This window comes from Onychostruthus taczanowskii, unplaced genomic scaffold (assembly GCF_017590055.1).
Source record: "Onychostruthus taczanowskii isolate IOZ18803 unplaced genomic scaffold, ASM1759005v1 scaffold78, whole genome shotgun sequence".
NCBI lineage: Eukaryota > Metazoa > Chordata > Aves > Passeriformes > Passeridae > Onychostruthus > Onychostruthus taczanowskii.
In genome coordinates, this window is record NW_024505671.1 from 3,246,110 (window position 1) to 3,270,493 (window position 24,384).

A 24,384-nucleotide genomic window follows, 5' to 3' on the forward strand; every position below is an offset into this window, starting at 1 on the left:
TCCTGGCTTTTACGAAACCACACACTGCAATGTCACCTCACCTGTTTATAGTAATCAGAAATATTAGACTATGTCTAGGTAAGGAAGCAGTTCCTCATAGGAAAAAGGCCAAGGAGGTGCCTTTACTCTCTATATTAATTTTACGGAACTAGCAACAGTAAGTAAATCATATTTCAAAACTTATATCAGTTTTGGAAGGATAAAGAAGGCAGGTGGGAAACTTGAATTCTATTCCAATGTGTGTTCAGTTTCTGTTTGATGGCAATTTCATTATCTTACTTGTCATACTCTGTGGGAAAGGGAGTGTTGGCCAGTTGGGTACAGCTTCACAGAGCACTGCTGTGCTTGTAGGACAAATACCATAGCTTTATGATAACAGCTGTTGACAAACTATTCCACACCTGTTAATTAAAGGTATTACAAATAGAGAGGAATTTGGGTGTTTGCTGTCATGAGGACATTACAGATGTTTTTGTCTGTACAAACTTCTGCAGTTGGCCTCAGATCTTTGAGGACGTGGTTGTTTGTTAGCCTCTTCTGTCATCCTGAGACCTCTGGGTAAGAAGCCACTCAGCTGTCCCATTCAGGTTTTGGTTGTGGAATTTGGCAGCTCCATCAGCTGGTGTCGCAGCAGCAGTGCCATTGCCAGCCTTCTAGTTCAGTGCATCTGCCACTGACTCTGGAGGGACTGTGGGGAAAAAGTGTGCATGGCACAATATTTCCATCTTCTCATCTAAACACCCTGGCTAATTAAACAGTTTTGACTCCTCTGTCTTGAAATTGGTCTTCAAAGATGGTTTAAAACTGTGCCCAAATTAGCCTTGTGTGGAAAATGGTGTGTGTGTGTTTTATCCATATTTAAATATGTTTTAGGAAACCTGACATTTTCTCATGATTTATAACTTAAGTTCATTTTCTTCAAAAAATAAATCAGGCAATGCTTTCTCTAAATAACTGAAATTTTGGAAAAGCCAAGGCATTCTTCAAAATCTTGAATCTTGGCTTCCTTTGCTAACAGAGGAGCATTGCACAAAAGCTATGTATTCTGCCTGCAGCAAAAGAAGTCAAACTGAGTATTTAATTCTGAAACCATCTGATAGTATCTGCATTATAATCCTGGTAGGTTCACATTTAGCAGATTGCAGTGTGTTAAACATCAAGCTGGCTTTAAGTAGTGGTTTGGTGACCCTGTAGCAAGAAGAATAATGATTTATTTCTATGATAGCACAAAACCTAAAAGGCTGGGAGGATGAGAAGAGAGATCACAAAACTAGGCAAAAAAGCTCCATAACCTATTAAAAAGATGGTTCTTTGGCAAATAATGTTCTATGGTGTATATGTATATATGTCTATTTACTTAAAAGGGAATTAAAGGAATTTTGGGAAGTTGTCTGGCTCTTCTGCTTATTGGGATCCATTTCATTTAACATAATCCATGGCAGATATGATTTTGTTTTTTTCCTTTTGCATCACATTTTCCTTAATAATCCTGATGACGAATCTATAGACTTGGGCAAATCAATTCCAATGCCTCACTATCTCTATCATGGTGCTTGCTAATAGGAATATTGTCTGAAATCTTACCTGCTAACATTACTACATTTGAATCTATGAAGACTAAAACCATAATTTCATTCTTTGCTTTTGCCTTTTATGTGTTTAAAAGCTATTAACATCACTCCTCTGGACTTGGCATGTTTGTATTAAAGAGCGCTTATTCCTGCAATCTTGCCACATTGAGTTGGTTTCTGTGTATGTAAATGCTCTTGTCTTTCTTCCTTGCCTCCCCTTGGGAAGACTGCATGGCTTTCCTGAAGCATGGTGCCCAGAACTACTTCATAGTCTGCTACTTTCCATTCTGTGTTTGTGTACCCATGCTTTTGGGGCAAAAAATAGACTCTTGACGTATCCTTAGCATCTTCAGTGTACCATCAGCGAAGGGTGGTGGTCACACATCTAAGTTTAGCATATAAATTGGATTAGCTTCTGCTTTTGGATTTTTGTTTTAATATCCAGGTGCAGAGGAGTTTCTTATTTAGTGTGGAATGTGTTGGGGCTGATGTGTTACTGTGATGGCCATTGTGAGAGGCACCAATGCACACTGAAACAGTAGAAAATTGGGGAACTGTATGGAAACTGATTTAACAAAAAGCTGTCCGTGAAATACAGAGCCTTTAAGAAGAATAAATATTACTTTACAATTGATTAAAAATAAGTGCTGTGCATTTAAGATGGCAGGCACCTTTCTCTGTTTAAATGCCAGCTGGTCCAAACTTCAAACTTATTCAACTGCTGTACAATTTCCATCTCTTAGTTTTAATTACAAGTGGGTAGAGGGTGTGTTCCCTGCTGCTTCTGACTTGCTGGTGTGCAGGATACATTACCACACTTTTCTTTTAAGGTCTGGTAACTTAAACAGGCTTTTAGGCTTGAATGCAGGAAGCCAGTTAAGTGTTTGCTTAACTTCTACAGTGTTAGTTTAAAGCTGCCCTGTCTTAATCAGAGTCCTAATTACTAAAATGCTCCCGTACCTGCATGAGAGCTTAGTCCTATCTGTTGACTATTAATTATATTACATTTATTCTTGCACAAAAGCAGCTGTACTTAAATGGGAAGCCTTAGCCCACGTGGTTCTCGGAATCACCCGGGCTTTTGGAGAATGAAGGTGCCTTTGTACAGTAACAAGGGAGAAACTTAATGAACAGGTTCTGTGAATAAGACATGTTCCCTTTGACTGGCTGGTGATTGTGGTGTCTGTACGGTGGCAGATGCACAATCTGGTGCTCTTTGGCATTGAAGCCATCACCTGGGAAACAGTCTGGGGCCAAATGAACAAACTGCTTCAGCATACTGCTGAATTAATGCTCCTGAATGTTTGCCTTGTGTTTTTGCTGTTCAGATATTAGCAGCATCACTCCATCTCTTGCCATGTCATGTGAGTGCACAATTTATGCTTTTGCCTAAGGAGGGTAAAAACCCATGTGAGTTCAATAGCAGAACAAGTGACCAACTCTTTTTTACAGCCCTAGGACTCTGTTCTGAAAGGAAGGTTGGACAAATATTTGCATTCAAAATGTATTATAACTTCTGACAGTTTTTTTTTTTTTCAAGCTATAAACCAGCAGTTTGGTTCTGCCTCATAAGCATTCTGGCAAATCTGTTACCTGGAAAGAGAATGGAAAAGTGTTTCCTCCAACTTTTTTTTTGCCAAACCACACTGCTTTTTTTGTTTGTCCTTAATTTGGTTTGTTTTAATTTTGTATTGCACTAATTGCATGGGCACGAAGCATCTTCACATGAAGAAAGAGCCATCTTGCCACCATCTTCCAGGTTAGATTCTGGATCAGGCATGGAGAATCCAGCAAGGCTATGTTAGGACAGGTAGGATGATAATGATAATGGAGAAAAAGTGAAGTAGAAGGCATCAGTGTTTCATATATCATATAGCTCATTTTTTTGCAGTGTAACCAGTGGTTGTGTTTAATCACTTAAAACCCTGACATTTTGGTAGTAGAAACCTTTACACTTAAAAGGCAAGAGACTCCAAAGTCAGACAGTAGGATGGAGAAGTTAGATTACATGTTAATGCTTCTTTTTCCATGTTTAATATTTAGCTTTGTGCTACAGTTGCAGAGCATATTTTCAAGATAAGATGAAAGATCCTCTTTTTAAGTACCCCATATCCACTGAGGACTTGAGATAAACTGCACATACCACTTTTGGAAATCTAGTCACAAGTTAGAGCTGTAGTGTTTAAGACACTTGCCGTAATCAAGTTCTTTTGTCTTTATAGCAAAAAGATGCTTTGATGGAGAGCTGGCTGCCCTAACACATCTGCCTGTTCAAATTTGCCACATCTCTCACCTGGCTTCCAGTGGCCACTGTGGGGGAGTGTGCATCTCTCACAGGGTCTGTCTCTGATGTTTCAGCCTAAAAAAACATCTTTGTGATGTTCTTGGGCATTTGAAATGGTATTACTCATCACATTCTATTATATTCTTATTATTATATTCTTAATATTATTATTATTATTATTATTAGTGTTATTATTAATCCTTCTCACTGCCGTGGTACAGACTGTACTACCAACATCAAGGCATTTAGATATAAGGACCATGCATCTCTTATAGGAAGCCAAAGCATGCAGTTTCATCTGTCAACGCCGCCTTTATCAGCCACACCCTCCCAGTTACATTAGCCTCCTCCGCCCTGAAACAGGTAAGTTGGGTGACAGCGTTCCCAGGCCCCAGTCTGGAAGGAGTATCAGGGCGTGGTGTGGCCACTGGTTGGAGGCAGCCTGCTTGTAGGCTGGAACTGGGAAGGCAGAGCAGCCCAGCACTGGCACAGGAGCCCAGCAGCACCACTGATACTGCAGGCAAAACAGAAAAAGCCAAACCTTTTTGGCTGGATCAGCAAACTTGTCTTGCTGACTGTGTCCTGGGTGGGGGGGAATGTGAGATCAGGAGCAGAGTGACAGTGGCTCACAGTCCAGAGGACTTAAACTACATCCTGGACTGGATGACAGCATAAGCTGATTTAAGCTTTATCTCAGAGGGGCATGGTTTGCATTCAGAAATATATCTGGCTGACATTAATTGCTGTTTTGGTTATTTCCCAGGGTCAGATACAGGGTTTTCTATGTGCCATTACTCTTCCTGAAAGTGGAGTTGTGCTGTCCTAAAATGACTAGATGTAGTGGTAATATATATTTGAACCAATATGCTGCAATATTCTAATCAGAATGTAAAATTGAGGGGAAAAGGCTTAGGTTTTAGTTGTTTTTGTCTGTGATTAGTTTCATTTGGACTCAAAAATCTAGAACAATTGACCTTCTTAATCTGTCAGGGAGGATGATATAATATGGGGAGCTTAAATCAAGACCTCACCCTCCATACCTCAAAACTTAATGACATCAAAACAATGTTGAATATGGTACTGTAATTCCCTTCAGGTCCAGGAATTTTGTGTTTATTGCCTACCTCATAATCCACCTTTAACTGTAAAATACGGTAAATGCCTATTTGTGCTTTCCATTTTCTCACTTTTGTGTTTCCATTTTCTCAACCTTTTCTGCAATTTTTTTAATTTTTATTTTGTGGGTTTTTTGGTTTTGTTTTTGGTTTTTTTTGGGGTTTTTTTTACAGTGGGAGGCGAACGTGGGTCAAATTATCTCCAGTTCATTTGTGTACTGAAACCATGAGTTTACATTCATAAACAGGGAAGATGTTGCTGAAAGGCTTGTTACAAGAAAGATAAGTAGCGTCCCCCACTGGCTACATTTTTGGATGACTGGTAGCAAGCAGTTTGTGCTGTTCATCTTCTACTCAGTGGTGGCTGTATGTGAAACACACATGATGAAGCAGAGCTGTTGGGGCGCTGCTGAGAGGCCCCCAAATTTCATCTATCTTCTGGGTGAATGGCAGCAGGGAGCATCACCACCTGCCCAGCTGCACATCTGGGCATCCTACGGAAACACTAACATGTGGACACAAGCAGTGTCACAGTCCAGAATGAAACTGGAGGCTTTGTGGGTGTGGGAACAGGTGTTTTCTGGGTTGCTCACATTGATTCAAGTGATATCTGTGTCCCTGTCACCTATTTCCAATGTGTCTCTAAATCTCTTGTTTCTCTTAGATGCTTTGCCATGGATTTGGCAAGAAGCTTTAGAAACATAATATTTTGGTGCTTGTGGGGGTGGGTGGAGAATAGAGGTAGAGAAGACCTTGTTAAAACCATAGTATCGAGGGGAGCTCTTTATGTCTTCTGTACAGTTATGCTGTAAATCCACTGGTAGCTTGCATTCTAAAGTTTCTATTATTTCAAAATCAACTGTCTCACTTTATTTTCTAAGTCTGAAGTGCCATTGCACGTTCTGCTTAAACCATACAGTTTAATGGTTTAATTCTCACTCCTATTTTTCTTTTATTTTTTTTTTTTTTTTAATTTTCTTAGGTAAGCTTGAGTCCTCCTCTTCAAGTTTATAACAAAGATGTAGATACTGAAGTGTGCACTTGCTTTGATGTAGCTTTTTGTGTCATTTATGTTGTAAAACAAAGTGTTTGATTTTGAAAATCAAAAGAAAAAATAAAACATACAAACGTCCCAGTGTTTTTAATAAGCAGAGTTTTGCCAAGTAGCAATTAGTACTTTTCAGTTTTTGTGCTAATTAAGAGCTTCTTAGGATCCTCTAAGAAGAGGTTCTGCCAAGCTAGCAGATTTTCAGACACCTGAGCTGCTTTTAGTTTCACCTTTGCTAGGTGCTTTTTTTGTAATGTTTTTCCTAATTACTATTTTGTTGCTCTGACATTCATGCTCTCATGCTGCCCAAATCACTGATGTGACATGTATGGAGCTTCTCTGTATGTGTGCTGGAGAAAAATTACAGAAGCTGAAATAATCACTCAAAGCAAAAGCTGTTGTTCTGAAACTAAGTAAGGGAAGAGAGGAAGCACAATCTTGTTTTCCTAAGCCAAATTCTTTACTGAGCCTCCTTTCAAAATACAACTGTAGAAAGTCCCATGGAGCTGTGGTTATCACTGACCCATTGAGGTCCATCGTACTGCAGGAATTTTGGTAAGTTCAGCTGAAACTTTTTCTCTTCACACAGTGGGAATGAAGGTTTTCAGAAGTGTTGATCAAAACTTTAAATTTTTTTAAAGATACTTTTTTAAAGGAAGAGATACAGCACCTGAAGGCCCTAGTTTGAATTGACATGCATTTTTAGGGCTTTCCCATTACTGAGACAAAAATGTATTTCATGTTAACTGTGAAATGTCTTCTTGGCTTTTGAGGATTTAGTAATTTTACATTGACAATATCTTAAAACCAATTTTTGCTCACTTCACCTCCTTGAAAAACAAGGGACAATTCAGAATCTTGTTATGTAGCTGATCTTAAGTGGAGACGTAGGTCACTGTTAGTATTTGCTCCAGTACCAAGATGAGGCTTTCAATGTGTCTAGTTCTCATAGTGTCAGAAGATATTTTCCCTCATTCATTGTTTTAGATACCCATCCTCTTAATCCCATATTACACATAACTTCTTTAAAAATTTTACTGTTTAGCTAAGACATAGGAAAAAATATTAGAAAAGTCTAGTTCGTGGGTGTACATGATTTTTGTATTTTTAGTCTAAATCACTCATAAATGAATTATGTGAGGTGTGTGTGAGAACACTCGTTAGGAACCAGAGTAAATCTATGGATCAGAGATCATAGGTAATTTTCTTTGGGACGACCTTATTTAGCTATAATCAGCCACAGTGAGACTCAGCTGGTGGCACAGATAGCATCTGGTTGCTGAGCCATTACAAGCACTTTTGTCTGATTGAACAAAACCTTCATCTGATCAAACTCCCTTGCTGCTTCAGTGTGAAATACGTGATTGCTTGAACCAGCACTAAGTGGTTAGGATTGGTAGAATGGTGTGAACTGTAATGCCTGTGTTCTCTGACTACTTTGTAATAAGAGAAAAGAAACCAGAGCAAACCCTGAATGGGTAACCTTCCTGATCACTTCTTCCCTCTCTTCTTAATCAGTTTTGCATTTACTGGTCACACTTGGACTTGTAGCTAGGGTCTCACATTGCAGTCCTGTCAGAAGGGAGGCTCTTTGCCACTTCACTTGGACCATTCATTACTCCCAATCCAATTAAGCGTTGACATGCAATGGCATCTTGGTATCTTTTTCCTTCTGTATAGCAACATGAGGTCATCCAAGATTACCAGATTAGAAGTGTTGTCTCTCTTGTCTAGATTCAAGAAGAGCTGCCTAAAGTACATTTGAGGAAGAGTCCTTGAATAGGCCTGGAAGAGAAATGGAGCTTGCAATCTCACACCGAAATTTATAGCTAGATGTTGGCTAACTCTTTCCAAGATACTTTCCTGACCTTTCTGAGATTAGATTTTTGAAAGAGCCAAAGAGAAGAATCTCCAGATTTCCTTTCACTTATTGTCTATTTCTGCTGAGCTTGAAAGCTTGAATAATGGAAAAATACTCAAACCTTAACTGTGGTGACACAGTTTGAATGGCTTGTGGCCAAACACTGTAAAAAAACCAAGGTCAGAATAAGTTAATAACGAGCCTCCAGGTGCAGTTTATCTTCTGCCTGTGTTTGAGTAAAGAAGGTGCCCAGTTACTATGAGCCAAAAAAATAACCCCTTAGCCAGTAAGTCATGAAGTTGGAATTCTTCCTCTCTGATGCTGCAAAATTGTAAGTGCAACTGAGGTTACAGAGATAGAAGTGGTCCTGAAACTCTCTACAGAAGGGGAGCTCTGGCACTTTTCTGTGGATGTGAGCAGAAGTGGTTGGTGATTGCCCCTGTCAGCTTTCTCCCTTCTTCTTTTGTCATAGGGGAAGATATTCCCTGCTGTTAGTTAAAAGTGTTTGAGCTCATTCCACCCCACAGGGCTCCTGTATGATGTCTGATTTCATGTCACTTTTCATGCTGACTTTAAAACTGGATCTATCCAGTTGACTCAGAAGGCTGAACTTTCAAATCCAGGTCTGATCATCTGTTTATCATGCAGCACTCCATTTCCCAAGTTCTGTATTTGCCTGACAGCTCAGTTCTGAGACTTCATCCAGCTCTTAAATTTCAATCATTGTCAAAACTGGCGAATGTTGATCTTTCCTTCCAAAGAGTGAGGAAGTTACTTCTTTAACACCATCACTAACTTTGCCTCTGGTTTACTAGTCCAGTGGTACACTACTGAATCTCCTCTTGTGCTGTGAAGGAAGTCTGAAGAAATCAGCTTATGTTTTTAATTACATGTTTGTTCAGCCTTCCGAGGATGTCAGGAGCTGTGAACAGCAAATGCCAAGTGATTGCTAGGAAGAAGGCTGCTGACTGCAGTCCATCACAGACAGAATCCTTCTGTGTAGCTGCCACTGCCTTGCCATGCACATACCGACGATATCTGATTTTGATTATAGTCTCTCCTCTGATGATAGTGGTGTCTCGGGTTCTCCTGGAGACAAAGTCTTGGTCAAGTGAAAACATAAGCAATGGTGTAGTCAAGGACAAATTCAGTCAGTCTCCCCCAGATTCCAGTCTATTGACTCGTCTTTCTTCCTCATTTGGAGTGAACTGAAAGGCTAACGATCTCCCTTTAAATGAGCATAACTTGCTGTATTATGTTAGTCTAGACAAAGGAAATCAAATTAATTAGCAGAAAGACTGCAAATGTGCTGTGGAGGAGGACCTGTCATTAGAGTACCTCATTCAGGCTCCTGCGGCTTGCTGTGTATTCAGAATGATAGTGCTGGTCTTTCTCTCTGCAGAAGAGAAATAGAATAATACTAGGCTTCAATTAGAGACAGAACTATAATTCAGTCATGGGCAGGGAGAGGGGGAGGTGAATGGGAAGACGGCTGCTTTGCAAGGCCTAAGTCATAAAACATAAAATCCTGGTTTAACATGGCAACAGATCCTTCTGTGATTGAATTACAGCCTTCATGTTCAGTAGCTGGTCCGGTCTGTAAACCAGAATACAGACAGAGCAAATACTTACATTCTGTGTGTAATGACAGAGGGAGAATCACTGATCTGAGCCTGAATCAAAGCCACAAGCACATAGATGTGGGACAGCCATGTGTTGCCAGCAGTGTGAAGTGGGAGGGGTGAAGTAAATTTCCAGTATTAGATGTTAAATTTCCTACAAATCATCCTGCAGCATTTAACTGAAAATTTTTCTTCTATTTACTTTTAATTGTGACACACACTGCCAATAACAGTGTATAATTGGCAGTTTGCCCTTTCATTCTGTGTGCTAAATGTTTTCTAATATTTCTGGAAAGTTAATTTCAAGTGTACAGGTATTTAGCATTTCATGTTGATAGTGCATATATAATTAAAATTTTGTTTGTATTCCTGACTTCATAGCATCTCAAAAGATGTTTTTCTTTTGACAGCTGTTGAGCTGCTGTGATTTATTTTGGTCCATTTGACAACTGTGGCAGTCAAAAAGGTTACTGTCAGTTTGGAAATACCAACAGACATGTAGTGAAGTAAAAATTTCTTTTTATGTATTGGAAAACAACTTAAAAACAAGGGTCAAAATATTTCCAGACTGAAGAACTTGCAGCAAAGCATCAACTGGTGCACGGACTAGGGTAGGCAAGAAGCCATGTAACTCTAAAGGTTTTCAACTCCAAATGTCACGTTTGTTTATGGACTTGAAAAACACAGAAGAAAAGCCAACCTGTCAGAGCACGAGGTTGCTGCACTTTTCAGGCCTTATAGGTGTGAATGATATTTTAGTTGCACACATCAAGTTTTCTTGCAAAGACCCTGAGTGAACAGTGTTCCTTTCGGCGCAAAGCCCACAGCTGAGTTAAACATTTGAAACAAAACTGATTAAACAGGGATTGTGATGGGCCATTGGTTAACCCACAAGAAGTAACTGCAAAAGTAAGCCAAGCAGAGGGCTGGTGCTCTTAGGGAAAGAAGAAAACATCTGGTAATTCTCCACCTAAGTTTGTGAACAAAAGGAGTTACAGAATGTTACAGGATCAACCCAAGGATAATTACCATGTGTGGTGTGCAGCAGTGACTTGTCCCTGCTTGGTATCCATCGACACAGAGCGCAAACAAGCTTTATGCTCTTGGGCCAGCTTTCACCCTGGGTGAGAGAATGTATTAAAGAATGTATTAAATGGATTTGAGGTGACCTGCTGCTGTTTCAAGGTGTCTTGTGTTACATGTGAACATAAGAGCTCATGAACTCTGATTTTCTATGGGTTTGTTCAGTGTTCCAGTCCAGCACAGTAACCCTAAAAGTCCCCTTTACTACTCACTCCTCCTGTTCTAAATTGTGATACCATTGACTTGTTCTGCCCATCTCCTTCCCTGAAATATTTGTCATGCCTCTCTGCGTACCCTAGGAGATAAAACACTCTTAGTGCAGTGCAATAGAAGTTTCAAACCTGCCTTGCTGTCCAACCCATTTGAAATTTGGCAGAGGAAAAAACAAATTAATTGTGAAGAGGTGTCAGATATGTTGCTTATAAACTGAAGGAAAGGCAAAATAGGATGAGAGGATTCCCTAGATTTAGCCTCACTGAGGAGAAAAAGTGCTTTTCTGTGAAACTAATAACTCTGGTGAGGCTCTTAGTTATGTGTTTGCTCCTGGTTGGAGCTAGCAGGCTACATGGGGTCAACACTTGTTCATTAGTATAGATCTTCTGCACTCTGTCCCCAGAACTGCTGTAAGTTTTAGTCAGGAGGACTGATGCTTTGTCAGGCAAATTTCAGCAGATATAAATATAAATAAAATATAAAATAAATATAAATGAAAAATGCTCCAAGCAATAAATCTATGCCATTTTTAAGACAACTGTATGAAAATACAGCTGGAATAGCTCTTACAAGTGACAAATTGGAAAGTAGTGGGATATATAGCTGAAATTTCGTTCGTATGGGAATTTGCATACTACCTAATAGAAAGATTAGCCTGTGGGATATTGGGATTGGAGCAATTCTTATTTGAACCATCTGTGTTTCAGCTCTATAAATAGGATACTGGCTTACAGAAATTCAAAATATAAAGACTAGACCATCAATAACATTTTAGATTTTTCAAACAGGAACATGACCAGAGTCATAATGTGGTAACTGAGAATAGCATCTTGACAGAGAGCCTGAAAGAATAAAGCTATCTAAATCTACCAGAAAATCTGGAAAATTTAAGTATTACTTCTCTGCTGATTAATGTGTTATTTCTTTTATAAAAGATTACATGCTACCTATTGATTTTTAGAAGTACCTGCATTTTCCTGATCATTAAGAGAAGCAAGTCCTTCTTTTGAGCATGTTTATGATGCTTTAGAGATCTCAGTTTTCTCCTAGAACAGAACTCGTTCAAATGCTCTCTTTTTAGAATGGTGCAAGTACAGTAAGGAAGATATTGAAGATTAATGGTCATCTCCCTTACTGAGGCTAGAAAATGAGCTGTGCATTCTAAAAGCAGTGTGTTGTTTGAAGCTACAAAGAAATGAAGCTCCTAACTCCATCCCTGTTCTATCAAAACTCAGGGAAACTATACTGGAAATTTTCATACAAAACAATTTTCATTTACAAGAGTATAATGTTTTTAAAGAAAAGCTTGCCCAAGGCTAAGAAATCTATTTCTTTGCAAAAAAAAAAAAAAAAAGAAAAAAGAAAAAAGAAAAAAAAAAGAGTAGTGGTGCCATGCAGTGCAATTGAAAGATGTTGGATACAGTCCATTCTCGGCTAATTTCTGACCTCCAGTAACTCACTTCCCCTCTGAGCTCAGTTCTGGTCCTGCCATATGTTGGTCACCAAGTCAGTCTACAAACATTTGAAGTTGTGCCGTTTAGTCAGGCACTGGTCTTGGATAAGATTTCTATGTTCTCTGTTGTAATGCAAACAACAAAAATATAATGGAGACTGTTCATTGCAAAATAGTCTTTTGTAGCATCGATTCTCCAGTGAGGAAGCAACAAAATGAGCTATTGTATTTAAATGCTGAACTTTCCCCATTCTTGGGTTGACTTTCCTCCTTTCCAACAGGCTGAGGGATGGTCACAAATAAAGACATTTGCTCAAGTCACCGCTTCCCTTCATATTTAGTTTTTAGTTTCCCAAGGGCAGAAGTCTGCTGTTCTCTCCTGAATGACATGCTGCCAAATGGAAGTGTAACAGCTGCCTTCAACACAGAAGAATAAATTTGAATGTAGGCTGTTTTTACTTGCTGTTTTGCAGTTACAGAACTGACTTGCCTCTTTGGGGCTCTTTATCTTGTGCTGAAAAGCTGAGGAACACTGAGAAGGAGACAAAGTATATTTTCAACTTAGTTCACTCTTGCAGGGAGACATTTTTTAGATTCATAGGAGAAGTATCAGTCCTTTCCAGAACAGCTCTTCTCCTTGTATCCATTCCTTCCACCCCCTGACTGTAGCATTCTTCAAAACCAGGTTACAGGGAAGACAATCAGCCTCACGGACAGCTAGCAGAAATCTGGATTTATTTTGTGGGTTTTTCCCTCCTCCCACTCCCCCTTTTTTCCCCCAGTGTTGCATATGCTGCCAGTACCGATGACTACCCAGACACTTCTGAGTAGGACATCTCACTCTGCTTGGGACAATTCACATGTGCTCACCAGGCAGACATTTGTCTGTGGCTGGTTCTAAAACCACAAGTTCCTGAAGCTGAAATAGCAACAAAATTTAGGGCTTTTAATCATAATGATACAAAAAAAACCCCCCTTTTTCCAGTTACCTACTAGTATTCAATCAGAGTTACATGTGTTCCTAATCCCCTAAAAAAGGCATTTCTACATTACTACATATAGTACCACAGGTACTATAGGATGACTTTGCTTTTACATTTCTCGCAGCTTTCGTTCCTTCTCTTTATTTCACTTTTCCTGTTTTAAAGTGATAAATGCTGACACAATTGTTGAATCAGAATCTTTGCTACTGATAAATACAGGATCATACGAAGTTATGGTGTCTTTCTTCACTGTATTACCTGGCTAACATTTAGCCTTAAAAAGAACCCAAACCAGCAAAACTTGCAGCATTGTTTCCTGCACTATTTTCTTCTATTTGGGGCCTTAGTAATTGCATCTATTATATGTGTGTGTGTTTTTTTGGGAAGTACTGGTATTTATCATGGACATAATCACAGAGGACAAGTAAGGTTAGAAGGAACCACAGTGGGGCATCTGGTCCAACCTTCCTGCTCAAGCAGGGTCATCCTAGAGCACATTGCAGAGAATTGCATCCAGACAATTCTTGAATGTTTCTAGTCAGGGATACTCCAGCACCTCTCTGGGCAGTCTGTTCTACTGCACCCTTATCTGCACATTGAAGAAGTCCTACTTCATATTCAGATGAAACTTCCCATGCATCAGTTTCTGCCTGTTGCCTCTTGGCTTATTGCTTGGCACCACTGAGAAGAGTCTGGCTCAATCCTCTTGGCACCCTCCCTTCACAATCTTTTAGGTATTGATGAGGTCCCTTCTCAGTCATCACTTCCTGAGGCTGAACAGGCCCAGCTCCCTCAGCCTTTCCTCATAAGGGAGAGGTTCCAGTCCTTTAGTCATCTTTGTTGTACTGAGGATCCCAGAACTGGACTCAGCACTCCGGATGTGCCTCACCAGGGCTGAGTAGAGGGGCAGGATCACCTCCCTCGACCTGCTGGCAATGCCCTTCCTAATCCGTCCCAGGTCCTTCTCCACAGAGCTGCTTTCTAGCAGCTCAGTCCCAGCCTGTGCTGGTGCAGGGGTTTTTCCTGCCCAGGTGCAGGACCCTGCACGTGCCTTTGATAAATTTCAGTCAGTTCTCCTCTGCCCAGCTCCCCAACCTGCCGAGGTCCTTCTGAAGGGCTGCACAGCCCTCTGGGGTATTGGGCCCTCCTCCCAGCTTTGTGCTGTCAGTGAACCTGCTGAGGAGGCATCTGCCCCTTCACCTGAGTCATTGATGAGCAAGGTGAACATCACTGGGCCCAGTGCTGGACATTGGGGGACACCACAAGTGACAGGCCTCCAACTTGGCTGTGTGCCACTGGGTACAGCCCTCTGGCATCTGCCATTCAGACAGTTCTGAATCCACCCCACTGTCTACTCATCCAGCCTGCACCTCCTGACTTTGCCTGTGTGGATGTTATGAGAGACTGTGTTGAAAGCCTCACTAAAGTTGAGGTAGACAATATCCACTGCTCTCCCCCCATCTATATAGGTTGTTGTTTCATGGCAGAAGGCAATCAGGTTGGTCAAGCATGATTTTTTATTTGTGAATCCATGCTGACTTCTGATCGCATTCTTGTCATTCATGTGGTTAGAGATAGACTCCAGAATGAGGTGCTCCATCACTTCTCTCAGGGTTGAGGTGAGGCTGACTGGCCAGTAGTTCCTTGGGTTCTCCTCCTTGCAGTTTTTGAAGACTGATGTGACATTTGCTTTCTTCCAGTCCTTAGGCAGCTCTCCTGACTGCCATACCCTTTCAGTGATCGTCATGAGCAGCCTCACAATGGTGTCCACCGCTTATTTCAGCACTCATAGATGCAGCCTGTCAGGGCGCATGGACTTGTGAATGTCAAATTTGCTTAGGTGTTCTCTAACCTAATCCTCCCTTCCAACATTCCTTTATGCTGGTCTCCTGGGTCAGAAATGCCTAAGAGATGTCGTATCAGACCAATGCAAAGATGTTCAGTAACTCTGCGTCCTCTGTTACCAGCATCCCCACTCCATTTCGTAATGCATCCACATTATCCTTGGTTTTCCCTTTGCTATAGTTAGATTTGAAGAAGCTCTTCTTGTTCTCATTGACATACTTGGACAGATTTAATTCTAGATAGCCTCAACCTTCCTTGTCTCATTTCTAATTCTCTGGCAACCTCTCTGTTCATTTGAAGTGACCTAACCCTATTTCCATCTCCTTAATCATAAAAGTATGTCAAAATACCAGGGCTGACTTCATCAATACTTTCCTTCCCCTCCCTCTGGTCTTCTGGAGCTGTTGTTTGCAGCCAGGTTCTTCAGTGACTCTCCTCACAAACTCCTGGTCCTGGCTTTAAAAAATGAGAAACTTATCTCTATTCCTCCAACACAAATACTAAAAAAACAAACAAAAAAAAAAAAAAAAAAAAACCAAAAAAACACACACACACACAAAATCCTCACAAATTTAAATGCTATGCAAGATAAGAAGGATTCAGTGTATGAAGAGCCGAATACTGTGAATCAGTGCTACAATATTTAGGTCAATATACTTGGTGAGAGTGCAAAGAACTGCTGGAGTAGTGTGATCCTGCAACACTAATGAAGTGACCAGCCACATTTAAACAAATTTCGAATGAGCTAGTCTTAAGTTCCTGAAGGAAAGAATAGTTCAGTGGTTTAAACATGAATTTCTGCTGGCAGTAAAGGCAGATAAGAAAGAGAGAGGTCAAGATGAGAAGGAAAAACCCAGCATTCAAGCTGGTTAGTTTTAGTTTCAAGGGTTATTTTACTTTCCAGCTTTCTTCATTATTCCTTCTGTCCTAAAAATAACACATAACACATTGCTGAAATACAGGAATAATTGGCTGAGTTATTGGTTCCTCTTATATTTTTGTGCATGGATCAAAAATTCTTCTAAACTCCCAGTCTTTTCAGGGAAAATTCAAGATAAAACTCTTGGTAGTAGAAAATCTATGCAGTGAGAGCTGAATTAGTACAATGGAACATCCTTTCAACTAGCATAGACTGTCTCCACCAGTGTCTTCTACATACTTCCATTTTGTTGATTTACTTTATTTTTCAGTATTTTAAGTTCATTGTTTTTAGGAACCGTCTTGATAAGGGGAACTTCTAAGTTCTGGCATTATTGGGGAAATGCTGTCCTGTTCTGAGGAATGCAGGCTGACATTGTTGAGACCTAACTTCATCTCCCCCTTTCAAAAAACAAAGCAAGAGCTTGCACAGTAGTGTGACTCCTGAGGACCTTGCCTGGTTCCTTCAAAGCTTTGTGGTGTAGGCAGTCTTGACTCTTTGGGGGAGAGGCATTGGTGCAAGAGAAAAGAATGGATCTCCTTTGTGGAAGGGAGAGAGAAGGATGAAGAGGAGGAAGGATCTCCATTCAAGCAAGCCAGTGAGGGTTAATAAATTCCACTAGGAACTTATTAAGTCTGAAAGAAATGTTTTCCCCCCAACCATCCTCTGTTAGGGCTGTGATGCAACAAAATAGCTTTCTTTCAAATCACTGTAGAAGATTCTTAGAGGACAAGAATGGAAAAATTTCTGCCTGTAAATTTCAGTAATGGCATTAGTTATTTTTGTTAAATAATTGCTGCCTTTTGTGTTTTGTGCAGTGGTTTTGAAAAGTGATGTGTTGTACTCCCAGAATACGGTAACTACTGCTACAATGCAGATCTGAATAACTGAATCCTAGCTGCAGTATTGTGGTTTTCACATTTTTAAAAGTTTGGTCTGCCAACCTCCTGCATGTTTTGTTGTAGCTGGCCACACTCTTGGCAGTTTAGTAATGGGAATCTATTAATGATGGAATGACTTGATAAGACACCCATGTCTCTGCAACAGGAGATACAATACAGTATTCAGTTATTGCTAATGCTGTTGTGACATGGAAGAAATAGTTTCCAAAGGATAGTTAAAAGAGAAAGGTTTGCACCAAATAACTCCTTTGCACAAAGATGCCTGATTAGTCTTTATTGAAGTCTTTATGAGAACATTGTACCATTAAAATCATGCCTAACTATTAATAAATTAAATAAATAGCATTTTTGGCTTCCTGGTAGAGAATTTGATATTTCCTGGCTATCCACATCTGTTGCTAAAGCCAAGTTTTAGTTCTTTGAAAAGCTATTGCCTGGCTTGTCTTCAAGGAACACTTCTTGTGTCCCATCTTAAATGTGAGAACTAACCATGTACATCGTGTTCTTACATTATTATACATATGACTGGTTTATATGGATTCTTTTTCTGACTAGGTATAATGTGAAAGTAAGGGGGGGCCTAGAAAAAAAATTTTTGGTAACAGGGCTTCCTGCATTCAGCCATGCTCAAGTGACCTCTAAGGAGAGCTCTCGTGTCTCTGAAGTTCGCAGGGTAGAAATTGGAAGCAAGTGGTACAGGTGGTCAAATGTGGCCATCTGTGTACTGTGCTACGTAATGGGACCTGATTTAATCTAGTCTCTAATGCCTGCCTTTTGCTGGTAGTTACAGAGAAATATTTGTCCAAGGGAAGCTCTTCAGCTGTTAATTAAATTTAAATTTTTCAAAAAGAAAAAAAACCAAAACAACAAACCTCTAAATTTTTTTTATCATCTTCCCAGCCACTGGCTCTTACAGTACTTGAGGCTGTACTTCTGATGGGTGTATGATAGGTTTATAATACTAAATCTTCATGAATCCAAACTGTAAACTGTAATTAAGCTGAATAGGTAGAGTCTCAAATTCCATGCTAAAACAGATTTTGCAGGTTTGGATTTTTGTTTGTGGGTTGTTTTCTTGTGGGTTGTTTTTTTTTTTTTTTTTTTGGTTCGTGGGGGTTTTTTTTGGTTGTTGTTGTGTTTTGTTTTGTTTTAAGTTGCCTGCAACTTTTATTTCTGAATTCCCTCCAGAAAGGTCTGGTGAGGAGATGATTGTATCATGCCTATATCAGAGAGGTGTATGCTTTCAGGAATACTGATAATGCTGAGTGCTTTGTAGGTGCTACAAAGTAGGTGCTAAAGCAAACAAATGGGTCTCACACCTCCTGATTTCCTGAGCAGCTTACATAAAATATCACAGTGATCTTTCATTTATATCCTTCTTTCTTTCTGTCCTCTACCTTGAAGTAGATTGATCTTCAAAACAGGAATTCCCAGTCAGAAGATGCATCATGAGCTGAGACACTGGTCTTGACTTTGAAAACTAGAGAAAACATCAGAGAGGCCATTCAGCACAGATGGGCACTGCTGTTACCTCCTGCCCTGCCTTTCACACCATAGCACCCAATTTTTCTCAGGAGGACTTCTCTGAAAATGATGACCTTGAATTCTGAAAGCAAATCCAATGCTCCACTTCAGAGAGAACTTCCTTAAGCACAAAACTATAAGCTATTTTGGGGGTTACATTACTGCCTGTCCTGCTCTGGAGCTGGATTACTTTCAAGAATGCATGAGTTATAGGGCCAGGAGGTCAGTATGGAAAAGGGAGCCTGCGTTGGTAGGTACTTTATGACACAGTAATTGGATACAAAGAAGAAATAAAGCTAAGGGCAGACACAGTGATCCTGGGTCTTCCCCTCCTATCAGTGACCTGACCTCTGGATGACAGAGCTGGTGTTTGACATTCTTGCTTCCATGGTCAAGGATTTTTCACACTCCTAGGCCTGATAGCCCAGCTCCAGCATGTTGGGTTTGACGAGTTTATGAACTCATACTTGACGCTAATTTGGTTATCTCAGGGAGAAAAAACTTGCCATGTGATATGTAAATGCAGGCAGGCCTTGTTGGGTGTCTTGTCTAAGGTTAAGTTACTCTCACGCACTGGAAAAAAGGTGTGGGGGAAACTGGCTGCAGCTGGCAACAATGCTTGAAGAAGTTGAAAATAGGCACAAGAGATCTGCCACTAGGCCTGCTATGGGGATCCCCAGTGCAGCAGGAATGGGGGGGCCCAGGCTGGCATTGGTGCACATCGTAGGGGTGTTGGTCTCTTGAGGCAGTTCTCACTTGCATGGTCTCAGCCACATGCTGTTTCATTCTGTTCCATCTAAGTAGGGCAGAACAGCCCTGTCCTTGCCAAAAGCCAGATTCTTCTCCAATACGTTTTGTGTTTCTTCTCATCCCGCTCTGTCTGCAGACAGACAGCATTCACCATCCTGCTTTGTGTTCAAATTGAGTTTGCCAAAATGTTCTCTTTCTCTGGAAGTCCTGATGTTTCTCTTCTCTTTGCATGTGACCACTGAAAATATATGTGTAGTCCTTGGCAAGTTGCTGGCACCGTGTGACCTTGTTTGCACCCTTACTTGCTTGAATAGGGGATTTGTATGCCAGGGCTTAGAAAGGGGTGATTTGCAGGCTAGTAAGGGGTAACACTGTGATTAGAAATTCCACGATCTGACAGAATGCACATTTGACCTGCTAGTGTAGAATAGATTATTACACTGTTATGTAAATATTTTAAGGTTCAAGTTTGATAAGGATCAATGATAGAAATAGGTGGTGTGTTCCTACCTGTCTGTAAAAGTACTTGCATGTATTGCAGTGTTTGGTTTATAACTGTACAATAGTGGCTTTGATTAATAATGCTTTATTAGTTACAAACACAGACTTACTGAATAAATCCTACTTACTCTATTGAATGGCTCTCCATGCCTACATAAAACCATTTAAGCAATTAGAATACTGCTATAGTATTTCTCTATATTGTAGACTTTGTTGTTAGTTCTCTTGTCAGCTTTCCTGAATTCCTCCATAGGATTTCTGCTTGACCACCACTCTTGGCACAAAAAGGAAACGTGTCCTTTCAAGTTTCATTTTATGAAGAGAAAGGGCAGGCGTGGTAACACTGGATTTCATAGAATTTTAGAGTCATGAAAGTTGGAAAAAACCTTAAAGATCATCCCAAGAAAAGAGGAGGGGGTGAGGGAAAGGGTGTGTCTCTCCTTCTGACCTTTGCTGTCCTCTTCTATGCCAGGATCAGAAAAATGAGACTGGAAAGGCAGTATCTCTTGTGTTCAAAAGAGTAGAAGAGTATGCCTGAGAAATGTGGCATAAGGCATCTTGTGGAGAGCTCACCTCTGTCTTTTTCTAGAAGACAAAGGTTTGTAAATCTGGTTTCTTTTCCTCGCCTTTCTATATAAAACACAAAGCACTGGGAATCAGTTGTTTTATCTACTACTGAAATGCAGCCATCAGTGCAGAATAACATGAGAACAGTTTGAAAGGGAGCATGGAACACTATATTCAACTGAAACTAATTACCTGATTAGGTTTTGGCTTGGCTGTGTGGGTTGACATCCAGTGGACTTGGCGACAATACCTGCCTGTAAAGCCAAGTCTAGTCTTGCTTCGTTTAAAGACCTTGGACAAAACTTCTGGACTTGCATGCTGAATGCTAAGCAGTGTGAAAATAGGCCACTGATTTAAAGTACCCATGGCTACAGTGGGTGTTCAGTGGGGAGATGGCATGGTTGCAGATAAATGAACTTTTTTGTGGTTTAGAAATACTGATTTCCATTTAAAGGTGGTTCTCTTTCAAGAATACACTTGGGTGAAATTTAACTCTGCATCAGAACATCCTCTGTTTACAGCTATATGATTGGCACTTTTGTTTCCTACAGCACTTCAGGCTTCTCCCCTTAGAAACTTAGTCCAAGTCTGACATTGAGATCTTGTAGACTTAGAAAATAACCTTAAGCAATGTAATCTGTCTGCTAGAGTAGTTCCTTTTCTTTATCTCCACAGAAGTTAAACATGTTAGGTCTGCTTTATTAGGTGAGAAGCATTTGTTACTGCTATTGTCTTCTTTTGCAGCTTTACTGCAAACACTTTTTTGATCTTTTAGTGTCATTGTTTGGAAAGTGACATGTTTTCCAGATGACAGTACTTATGCAACATCTGAAGTGTCTGTAGTGTTAGGCATTACAATTACCAGTGTGATGGTAGTTTTTTTGTCTAGGTATCTCTGTAAAGGAAAAAAAAAATCAATGGTTAAAATCGTTGGAAGTGTTTGAAGCTTTACTGTGAGGAGAGGGATAAGTCTTTCTTCTGTACACTATAAAAATATTCAGTAAGAATAAAGAAAGACTTGGAAGTGTTCTAGTCTCCAAATGGGAAGCTTCTGTGTACCCGCTTCTGGCACTGAAGAGACCGTCTGTTCTCTTTTCCCAGAGAGAGTGATATGAAATGAACTGCCAAATGAGCAGTTCACTAGTGACTTTATAAGGAAATTTAGTACACCTAGTCTGATGTTCTGGAAGCACACTGAGACCCATTACTGAAATGAACTGGACAAGAGCTGGTAAGAGATGCTCCACACAGAACAAGAATACATAATAGACAACCATAGAAAAAAATATTTCTGCCATCTGGCTGACTATTTTAACTTAGCAACAAGCTTATGCTCTAACCTATTTCTTAAAATCTAAAATAAATATTGAATCCTCTCATGTTTACAAACCTTCTTAAACCATTTGCCCAAGAGGCCTCGCAGTTGTGAAGTTCTCTAAGTTATGTTTAAGCATTTCCTCTTACTGCAAAAATAAATCCATCAAGGTTTTGGCCTCATACAAAGACAACAAATACAAGCCTGCAAGTGCCATAAGAGCCCTAAGAAACTTCAGAAGCAATTTAAAATAATGAAAATAGTTTTTTGGACACCCCCTTCTACTTCTGTGGGGAATGAGGCTGGGCTGGGACTTGGGGGCTGAAGAGACATGGGCATGCACTTTGTGTAACCTGGTATTCCCTTCCCCTCTCCGCTGCCATCCCCAAATCAGCTCTCACCATCCTGGCAAAAGTTTCTTGAGCCTTTGCTAGCCAGGAGTTTGCCCAGATGTTTGGCCCAGGATTTCACAGAGAAGGAGGAAATGTTTCTGGCTGAAGCTTTTGTAAAACCACCACTTCAGCCACCAAAGCATCAAAGTCCCTTTGGGGAAAAAACAAGTAGCTGGTGAGTTTGGGGAGGGGTGAGGGGGAGCAATGTGACTTTCCAAAGGGCCTGGCCTCTTCCTGATAAGTAATCACACTAGAATAGAGCTAATCTAGGAAAAGTGATGGGATTATAAAGACAATAAGATCTCCACATCTTCTAAAAGCATGTGTGAAGTACCAACTCCATTCCAGTTCTGAGGTTTGAAAATATGATTCTCCTAACAGTGCCTCGTGTTGCCTTTGCAGGATGGTTTGGAAATTTGCCCTGTCCGTTTTTCTGATGGCAGCACTGGTTCGAGTAATGGACACCAGGAAGAACCGCCCTGCAGGTGCCATTCCCTCCCCGTACAAAGGCAGCAGCAGCAACCACTCGGAGCGGAGGCAGCAGCTGAACAAGGAGGTGTTGGCCTCCAGCCAGGAGGCCCTGGTGGTCACCGAGAGGAAGTACCTGAAGAGCGACTGGTGCAAGACGCAGCCGCTGCGGCAGACTGTCAGCGAGGAGGGCTGCATCAGCCGCACCATCATCAACCGCTTCTGCTATGGGCAGTGCAACTCCTTCTACATTCCGCGGCACGTGAAAAAGGAGGAGGAGTCCTTCCAGTCCTGTGCTTTCTGCAAGCCACACAAGGTCACCTCTTCGACCGTGCAGCTGGAGTGCCCCGAGCTGGACCCACCGTTCCGACTCAAGAAAATTCAGAAGGTCAAGCAGTGCCGGTGCATGTCTGTGAATCTGAACAGCTCAGGCAAACTGTGAGAACAGGCACGTAGCTGCTGCTTGGTGTTGTCTCCATCAGCTTTACTGCTGCGTCTCCTCTCCCACTGAGCGGACTGTCCATTTCATTGGTTTATTTCTTCTTTTCCTATTTTTTTTTTTTGGTGTTTTCTTTTCTTTCAGGAGGCATCTCTCCAGCAAGGAAAGGCTCCTTGTCACTTGCCTACTGGAATAACGCTTTTTAACCGGCTGTGTTAGGCACTTCACCACAAAGTTTCATTGTATTTTAAATACCATCTGGCAGTTGAATCTTCTGGAGTGGAGCAGGCTCACAGAAGTTGGGATTGATCATCTAAGTGACCAGTTGGCTGAATCCAGCATTAAATGTTTCCACTGTGTGGAGTAAAGCCCTCTGCCCTACACTCCAGTTCCCTCCACAAGTTGAGAACACCTTCCCTGTGCTTTGGTCTGGAGCTTGCTTCTCTCACTTGGAAGTGCTGGGGTGCTGCCCAGGACTGGGGGACACAGATGAGGGAGAGTAACGAGGAGTAATGTGTGAAAAGCAAGTGAGACTTTCCGATGAGGCTCCTCTCCTTCAGACGGCTTCAGTTGTGCAATGACAAATGATTCTGGGCTTGTTGTCTGAACGGCAGATCAGAAGCAAGGGAAAGGGGGTGAGGCGCTGGGTCAGCCACGGTGACCACAGAGCAGACTGAGGGTGGGTTCTGATGCTGTTGTGGTTAGAGTATATTGAACACATGGCCTCTGCAGCAGTGTTTATTTTGTAACCTAGCTATAGTAAACAGCTGTTTAAAGTATTATAGACCTAGCCATGTATATTTTTCTTGTGGCAGAGTATGCCAGCGATTAAAATTTGTTAACAGACTCAGTTGCTAGGTCAGCTGCCTGGCTTAAAATGGACATGGTTTTACTATGCTTTTGGTAGGTTTTTGTATGTTAGATATGTGTGTGTGTTTCTTACTTCAAAAAGGACAACATCCATTTATGACCTTATATTTATGCCTGCTCAAACCAGGGGAGGTGGAAGGGTAGTGGGAGAGAACACTTAAGGGAATGGTGTGTCCCCAAAGGTATAAAAGCACTGTCACACAAAGGACAAAGTTTGGTCATTGCTGGACTGAATACAAAAGCTACATAAGTGTCATCAAGTTTTGGGAGTGGTGTCTCACCCATGATTGTAAACCATGTTAATGTGTTAGTGTTAAAGGACAAACACCTCAATCAGTGCTGCTAGAATGGGTCACAGCTGTGGGAGCAGGGAGAGAGAGTAAGTTGTAATTGCTACACTATTGGTGGTCCACTCAATTTTTGAGACCTGCACAATAAGTGTTGGTGAACACTTGCAGTTCATTTTAAATCATACTATGTTGTTATTCAGTTGATGGAGTTTAAGATGTCCTGTATATCCCATTTGTTACAGTTCTGATTTGTATTAGTCCCAGCTGCATTAAAATCCTGTCTCAAATCAGCCCCTTCCCCCAAACCAAAGGCAGTGCGCACGCAGTTGTCTGAAGCTTACAAATTAAAAATGACACGCCGACTCCCTG

The 24,384-nt window shown here is 40.9% G+C and overlaps 1 protein-coding gene across 1 annotated transcript; it reads left to right on the forward strand.

The window, feature by feature from the left end:
• The first annotated feature begins 451 nt into the window (after positions 1–451).
• On the forward strand, positions 452–22,858 carry GREM2 (gremlin 2, DAN family BMP antagonist). Its single transcript, XM_041423514.1, has 2 exons — positions 452–558; positions 22,351–22,858. The coding sequence occupies exons 1-2, from the start codon at positions 452–454 to the stop codon at positions 22,856–22,858; spliced, it is 615 nt and encodes a 204-aa protein (XP_041279448.1).
• Positions 22,859–24,384: the final 1,526 nt, after the last annotated feature.

Bases quoted from the DNA above. Each gene is read 5' to 3' on its own strand.
- GREM2 (XM_041423514.1), top strand. From the start codon at position 452: ATGAGGACATTACAGATGTTTTTGTCTGTACAAACTTCTGCAGTTGGC. The intron at 559-22,350 runs GTAAGAAGCCAC...TTGCCTTTGCAG, and splicing joins TGTCATCCTGAGACCTCTGG to GATGGTTTGGAAATTTGCCC.